Source organism: Cicer arietinum, chromosome 4, assembly GCF_000331145.2.
Source record: "Cicer arietinum cultivar CDC Frontier isolate Library 1 chromosome 4, Cicar.CDCFrontier_v2.0, whole genome shotgun sequence".
Classification (NCBI taxonomy): Eukaryota; Viridiplantae; Streptophyta; class Magnoliopsida; order Fabales; family Fabaceae; genus Cicer; species Cicer arietinum.
This window is the reverse complement of record NC_021163.2, coordinates 4,029,419-4,037,718: the sequence shown is the minus strand read 5'-3', so window position 1 is coordinate 4,037,718 and position 8,300 is coordinate 4,029,419. Positions and strand designations below refer to the sequence as shown.

Sequence of the window (8,300 nt, the reverse complement as noted above, 5' to 3'; positions counted from 1 at the left end):
ATTTTTCAGAGTCTTTTCCTCTTTTAAATAGTTTAATTACCATTAATTTAAATACAACTTGTTTCTATGTTGATTCTAGAGTTTTGAAAATAGATTATGTTAGATTTCCTTTTCAATACTCTTTTTCAAGGACAAGAAAACCATCTTGAGTTCACTTCCAAGACATCGGTTTGGGGAAATACTCCATTTATATTGTCTTTTACGGTTGTTTTACACAAATAAAAATTAACTTTAATTCATAAGAAAAATTTAAATTTATTTTATTATTTCATTAATATAAAAATAAAAAGTTAACGTAAATTTAATTTATATTTAAAAATGATATATAAATAAAATAATTTTTTCCTCTCTAAAGAAACGATAATTAAAAAGGAAATGCGAAAAATAATTTCAATTGTGCAATGATTGCACTTTGGTATTTTATTCAATTTTGCAACCAAAGTATAAATAAGTGATATGTGCTTTTTTTTTTTTTGCTTAATTTTTTTGTAAGCAAGGTGATATGTGATAATTTATGAGAAAAGGTACAACACTTTTTAGTTGACGTAGACAAAAGTTAACACATAAACTTGTTCAAGCACTTTGCTAGACACAACATTTAGTTTAGTATCTTAATTCTCTAGGAGTAGTTGTTGTTGGTAGATCTCCAAATCTCTTCCAATTCTCTAGCAAATGCTTTCTGTCTTCCAACAACAATAGTTATATGATCTTTGTCATCAATGACTCTTAATTGGGCACGAGGAATTCTTTTTTGGACCTCATAGCTACACTCAATAGGTATAACCTCATCATTTTTTCCATGAAATATAGTAACTTTACAATTTGGATTTTCCTTGACGGTTTCCAAATATGACCCAATTTTTGCAGCGGTTCCACAAATAATATTGTGCAGTGTATGCCAGGCTGCATTATGGGTGTGACTAAAAAATCCTTCAAGCAAGAACGTTCTGACCCTATTGTAAGAAAAATTTAATTCCAAAGTTTGGATTAGATAAAAAGTCTCCATCATCTTGACCAACACATACTATACTTGAAATTAATCTCATTTATGGGCAACAATACAAGAATAAAGTGAAGGGTAAGAAATTAATTAATGCAACAACCATAAAATCTGACTCCATCCACTAACTAGCTAAGTTACTGACACATTTGACTTGTGTTACCAAGCTGGGAGAGGAGTAAAGATAATTAAATTCTGCCAGCAACTTAGCATTCTACCATAATGTGGCTTAGTCAAATACTACGAAAAAAAAAATGAAGAATAATAATACAAAAACCATGACAACCAAATTATATGTCAATTTTAAAATACTAAAACAAAATTTATTAACTTTTTTTTAATAACACTCATTTAAAAAATTACACATAATTAATTATTTTCTCATACATAAAATGTCTTATGAGGATAATTTATAAACAACTCTCATAAGTTAATTTGTTTATAAACTAAAACTTACTTTGGATTTAAAAAAATGTAAAATTTTATGTAATACAATTTTAGCCGTACCAATAATATAGACACATCACACATGAAAACTTAGAAATAATTTATAAGAATAAAAATATAAAAAGAAGAAATATGAAAATGTGTGGGCACTGATTGATGAAACAAAAAATAGAAGGATGTCATGATTATTCATCATGTGTGGTGTCCGCCAAATTACTCTGAAAGATAAAGAAGATCATCCGGTGCTGCGGCGGTGCCTACTTACTTAAAACGAATTGAGAAAGACGTGACTTGTCACTCCAAGAATTTAATTTTCACACCATTCATTTTTTATTTTTTTACTATAAAATAAAGACTGGCCCAAAAATACCTAACCCAAGGCCATATCCTGTGATTTTTATTTATAGTGGTGGCCTATGAATGACACCATTATTAATATTTTCAATAATTTATATGTATATATAATAGGTTTTGTGATCACGTGCATTTAGATCTATGTATCATGAAAGTAAAAATAATTAGAAATAATTAATATAGTATATTCCTCTTGCTCTAAATTATTTCATAAAAGATAATAATTAGTATGTATATTTGCGTGAAAGAATATGCAAATTATGTTAACAAATGTCTTAAATATATTTACTAAAAGAAATTAAAATTAGAAGTTTTGCTTTAAAAATAATAACTTTTAAACTTTTAATAATTTAAGGACACAACTTTCAATACATTTTTATTATAAAATTACTATTTTTAATTATTTAATAAATGCTCCAAAAATATTTGTCAGTACTTCCTATCTAATTTCATTTAAGCAAGAAAGTATCATAACTTATATCAGGGGACCATAAAAGAAGGATTTTGATTTCTCGTTGAAACTACATCAATTATGTTTAAAGAGTTTAATTGTCACATATTGTTAATATAATTTTTTTTTGAAAATTAATATAATTTTTTATTTGAGAATTAATCACAACCATTTATATTTATAAATTTAGAAGTATTTATAATAAAAATTAAATTTATAGATTGTTATTTATTGATAGTATAATTCTTTTTACATTAATGCTGTATATGAATTAAATTAATATTTAAATTATATTTAATTTCAGTCTTTTACTATTTTAACAATGCTCAGGTACGTACAAATAAATAATACTCCGATAGTCCTACGGAATATGGTAAACATATAGTACAGTACAATTTCCGGCCAATAAATCTTAAGAATAAACTGTAACGGTTGATCATGTTATCATATGAAGAAGTTCAAACAGCATTTATTGGTACCTAACAACAATTCTCAATAAATATATAGCTAAGAAAATACTAGTACATGTACAAAGTATTTCAAATGTTTACCTAGAAAGTGTACGAGTTAACGTTTGTTATGAAATTTAGATCATATTATATTATAGTATTAAATTAATACGAGTCAGTTTTTTGGTCTATTAATACGAGTCGTTGACAAAAAATTTAAATACAAGACTTATTTTAATAAAAAATAAATACGAGTTTTATGAATTAGAAGTGAATCAGTACTCGTAAATAAATTTTAAATTAAACAGTTATCAAAGTATAGTTGCACAATTTAAGTCACTTGGTTAGTCTTTCTTCAATTTAAAAATAATTGAGTTATTTAATTATTTTATAAATATTAAAAAATATATAATTAAAAAATACTGTTTTTATTTAATTATATTTATCAAATATTAATGTATTATTAACGATAATAAAATAATATTAATTAAAAAAGAATAATAAAAATTTGACATATCAGAAAATAATTTTCTTTTAAATTGTCGATTATTTTAGAACATGTACTAAAATGAAAATAATATATATAAAAAAGAATGTGTTCGATAAAAAAGAAATGTGTTAGTCAAAAAAGGGGACACCTAAAATGGGAAGAGTGATTAAGCGAGTAATTGAAGTTGCAAAAAATAACAATAAATAAAAAATGGACGACGTGAGTTTACCTGTTTCGAGTAATGAGTTTGGTGAGAAATAACCACAAACGGTGATTCTTGCAAATGAGGAAGCAAATCAACCTAGTTATATGCTCATACCAACATACCAACGACGCTCCAAACGCCATCGGTGGCCACACGCGCCTTGGAGCTATCTGCCTCATCACATATTGTGTCGCTTGTGCTTCACCCTTTGGTACTGGATAGTATGGCTGTCACACACACTTTAATTAATAAACATAACATCAAATATTCAACCTTTAATACAATACAAATTTCCATTACCTAGTTTTTTGGCATATATAAATGCAAATATTCCTAGTGACATTGATTACAAGTTAATTGATTTCCGTTTAATAAAAGAAAGAAAAATGTAATTTATAAAAATAGAGAAGACTCACTGGGGCAAGCAAGGTTATGGATTTGACATATTGAGGGTATTTAGCGGCAAGTGCAAGAGCCAAAATGGATCCCAAGGAATGGGCCACGATGTGAAAAGACTTGACTTTATGGGCCTCCAAAACGGATTTCTCTATCATTTCTAAGTGTTCTCTTAATGTGTACAATGACTCACTCGGTTTAGGACTATTCCCAAAACCAAGCAAATCAACCGCAAATAATCTATAACTTGATTTTGCCACACTTGAAAAGTTTGGGAACAATGTTTCGGTCCAAAATAACGATGATGAAATGAAGCCGTGGATAAATAACACATCTTCTTCTGGTGCTTTACCTGATCGATGATCACAAGAACCGTAATTAATATTTTGACATTAATTAATAATGTATTATTGTAAGAAACGTAATTAAGAATATACCTGAGGTGGGGTATTGAGATTTAACAAAGAGAGTGGCTTTACTAGAAGGAGATGTCCAAGAAGTGCATTGTTTACAATCACAATCAGACCATCTAGGTATAGGATGAAGATCTTGTTTACCAATTTTACCCTGAAGCATTTCAACAATACTTGTATTCACCGTAAAAGAGGGACAACTTGAAATCCCTCTCTTCGATACAAGAACCGGATCTTCAAACTTGAACCGCTTAAGCTCATTCATAGTTAATCTTGAAACCTCTGATACTAATGATGGACGAGAATAAAGTGTGTCTGAAATATCCTCTAATTGTAACTTATTTGTTGAACTAAGCGAAACTATTTTCGATTCGCCACCTTGTTCAGAAACCAAGATCTTTCCACTACTTGTTATTGCTTCTTTTGCCGAAGATGAACAATAACAAGGTCTCCATTCTGATTCAATCAACATGTCCACCGATTTGAACATAAAACAAAGAACAAAATCAACAAGGTCAAGGAAACAAAACACTATGAAACTCACCGCTTCATTCACAAATCTTCCACTCATTGTTAAAACGGATCTATTTTTTCTCATTATATTCATTTTGTTTTTTTTTTGCATGCAAAAATGTGACCGTGTTAAATAAGGAAATTATAAGGAAACACAAAAATAAAGATATGTTGTGTTAATGTTAAAGGAGTATAGGGTAGTGTAGTGGTGGTGGTGAATACCCTTTATCCTTTGTCTTAGTTATGTTATGGTTTTGGTGAAAGCGTGTGGTATTGGCTCTCTTAAATTGAAACTTTAACACAAAAACAGAGAGGCAGAGGAAAGAAAGAGAGAGAAAGAGAGAAATGAAGTTATTGATTGTTCATTTAACACCATTTGTTGGCCAAGAATGAAATGAAGTAGTTGGTTGTTGAACCTCTCTAAGAAATAAAATAGTATTCAAGCTAATTTCTCTTTCTCTTTTTCTTAGCTTAGCCAAAATATTCTCTATTCACCTATGTCTTTGTGTAAACAAATCATGTTATATTTATAACCACGCATTGCTCAATTCTATGAACCAACTCACATTATTTATTGCCCATACGAAATTATCGCGTACATTTTTCCTTCTTTCTTCATCGCCTTCCTATACAACTCAGCCTTCTGCTACATTAATTAATTAATGTGCGTCATATTTTTCTACTCATTCTTAAAACAAAACAAATTACTAATATGTCGTTTATGTCTAAGTGTCGTGTTTTTTTAAGTTTTAAGTTTTATTTTTATTTTTTTATTTTTACTAACTATTCATTTGCACAACTATAAATAATAATTAACTGATTTGAAACAATAAATAGGTAAGAATACTATGAACAAAAATATTTTTCAGTCTTAAAATAATTGATGTATTTGTTGCACAAATGTGCATGCTTCTAAAACTTATACGCCTAAAAATATTTAGTTAATTTTGCAGTTTTTATTGTTGAATGAGAAATGTTATTTAAACACAATTTTAAACACAAATACAAACACAACTACCGTATATGTATACGCTATACACATTTATACATATTTATATTCTCTCTCTTCATTAATATACCTATGTTACTCTCTCTTCATTGATTAACAATAAAATCAAATTAAACACCACAATCTCTCTCTTCTCTCTTTCTTTTCTCTCTTTTTTCTGTAGTCTTTTTCATCTTCATCCATCTTTTTCCTCTTTCATTCTCTCTTTTCTCTCTCCCTCTTCCTTTTAGATGAATCAACTAATTTTTGTGTTGACCTAGATTTTGTTTTTCACTTGTATTTTTTTACACATTGCTCTCCAAATCTACACTTCTTAGATTTTTATTTTATTATTTAAAATAGATTTTTATTTTATTTTAGTTCTTCTGATATTTTCTTAACTGTTTACTTTTGTTGTTTTTGGCTCATACACAGTTTTTTGGTTTTTTTTTTTGTTTCATTTTCTGGTTAATAGTGTAAACATTATTGGTTAATAAAGTATAATAAGTGGTTAATGCATTATTTTCGTCTAAAAGTTAGGGTTGTGAATTGTTAGTCCATATTAAGTTTAGTCCATATTTCTTAAAGCCATTAACCAAATTTATATTGTTTGATTAGACTGACCAAAATTTATGTTCAAATTCATTAACCAAGTTGTGTAAGAAATTAACCATATTATTTTAAGTCATTAACCAAATTTATATTTTGTTTGATTAGAATGTCAAAGTTACTTCATAAAAAATTTGATTAAAATAAGTAAATAAAAGGAAAAAAGAGGAATTATGAAAGAAAAGAAAGATGAATCTGTGAAGTTTATTTTTATAGAGGAAGAAAAAAAAAGTACAAAAAAAAAGAGATAAAAAAGGGGAAAATAAAAAGAGGGAGAAATTAAATAAAGAGAGAGATTGTGTAGAAAATATAAAAGAGGGAAATTAAATGAAGAGATACTATGTGAGAACCACATGTATTTGTGTTTAAAATTGTGTTCAAATATCATTGCTCTTGTTGAATTTTACTCCACTTACTTATACTGAATTACTTAATTTCAGTGTATTTGCGATCATTATAAATGCTTAGTACTCGTACTCTATATCCTTAATTATAACATTTATTTTTTACTTTTTCTTTATTCCTTAGTATAATATATTTCACAAAGTTTAATATGCATTAATGATTTCTCTACAACATACTCCTATTTAATCTACCGTTGAAAATTTTAAATTTTTTGCTCTCTCTAATTTTTGTTGGGGATTCCTATAATCAAGAACACCGGAATATAAAAAAAGATATATAATTAAAAATAATGTATATAATATTAATTAGATGATATTATTAAAAAAATATAATTAATATCACTTCAAAAATTAAAATTATTAATTATTTTGAAATAATTTATTTTTTACAAATATGTATAATATTATCAAAATTAGTAAAATTTAATGGTTTCTTTATGAGAATCTATCAAAAAGTAGTGTCCTGTATATATCATTCAGTTACCTAACTTAATATTTTGTACGAAAAAAAAAAGGAATTTTAGTTTATCAAACATTCTTAACAATTTTAATGATTTTTTCTTATTTGAACTAACTAATTAAACATGTTGTATTTAATGCAATATCTTTCTTCCCACATGAGCTCCATGCCTATAGCTAGGTACAAATTTACCACCGTTCTCAATAGTTTGTTTGTTTGTCGATGACAATGTTTTCAAGACTCCGTCCGACTTAGTTGCGGGACTTTAATGTATCCAAGAATAATCATGTCCTACATAGTTACATTTTATTTATTTATTTATTAGTAAAAATGGTTTAAAGAAAGTACAAATTTTATTGTTTAGGTCGAATATAAAATAACCCGCCAACATACATTATGGTGTGTATGATCCACGTTAATTTATAAAATGGCCTAATTCGTAAAACTTCAAAAATATATTATTGTTGATAATTTTATGTGGTGTCATCTAGACATATAATTCTGGATCAAATTATTCTGAACAAAAAAAGTAGTTACTGATCAAAAAGTGTAGTTACTCTCTTTATTTGAAAAAAATGGTTACATGGATCACAAAAAATGTTAATTAAAAACAAAATTATATATTCATCCACCACAGACATGGGACGTAGTTCCACTGCGGGGAGGCCACGGTCTTTCCACATTTTAGGATGATAAATTAATATTACTTTTAATCTTAAATATAAAAAAAGTTTAATCAATAAAACTAATTAATTTAATTTAAATTTTAGATTAATGCATCAATTTTTAGTGATTTAATTTTTTTTTCTTCTATTTAAGACAGAGAAATATATTTAAAAGTTATTACGTACATTGACTTTAGCATAAAAAATGGAACAAATTGTGCTGATTATTTTGTATTTTATTTGTTCACTATTTGCTATCTATTTATGAAGCATTTCAGGTGATTTTATATACACTTGTTTTTATTTAGGTGAAAATTATATTTTTATTTATTACAATTATCAATTTCTCAATATCCTTTTAAAAAATTCTCTTTTGAATTAATACATTTTCTTGCACCGTTATTATATTGAAAAATCCATGTACAATAACTTTTTTCTTTTAAATTTAATTGAAAT

General features: G+C 26.9%; 1 protein-coding gene across 1 annotated transcript; it reads right to left on the bottom strand.

Annotated features, from left to right (window-relative positions):
• Positions 1-385: 385 nt before the first annotated feature.
• Positions 386-5,215, bottom strand: LOC101492854 (probable lysophospholipase BODYGUARD 3). Its single transcript, XM_004495452.4, has 4 exons — positions 4,230-5,215; positions 3,813-4,144; positions 3,421-3,623; positions 386-953 (listed from the first exon to the last, which is right to left on the bottom strand). Exons 1-4 carry the CDS (start codon positions 4,828-4,830, stop codon positions 620-622), a joined length of 1,470 nt encoding a protein of 489 aa, XP_004495509.1. The 5' UTR covers positions 4,831-5,215; the 3' UTR covers positions 386-619.
• Positions 5,216-8,300: the final 3,085 nt, after the last annotated feature.

What these genes read in the sequence shown, in the direction of transcription:
- LOC101492854 (XM_004495452.4), bottom strand. Translation starts at nt 4,830, where the DNA reads ATGCAAAAAAAAAACAAAATGAATATAATGAGAAAAAATAGATCCGTT. An exon ending in CCATAACCTTGCTTGCCCCA is followed by an intron (nt 3,624 to 3,812) that starts GTGAGTCTTCTC and finishes TGTGTGTGACAG; the next exon opens with CCATACTATCCAGTACCAAA. An exon ending in AAACTCATTACTCGAAACAG is followed by an intron (nt 954 to 3,420) that starts GTAAACTCACGT and finishes TTCTTACAATAG; the next exon opens with GGTCAGAACGTTCTTGCTTG.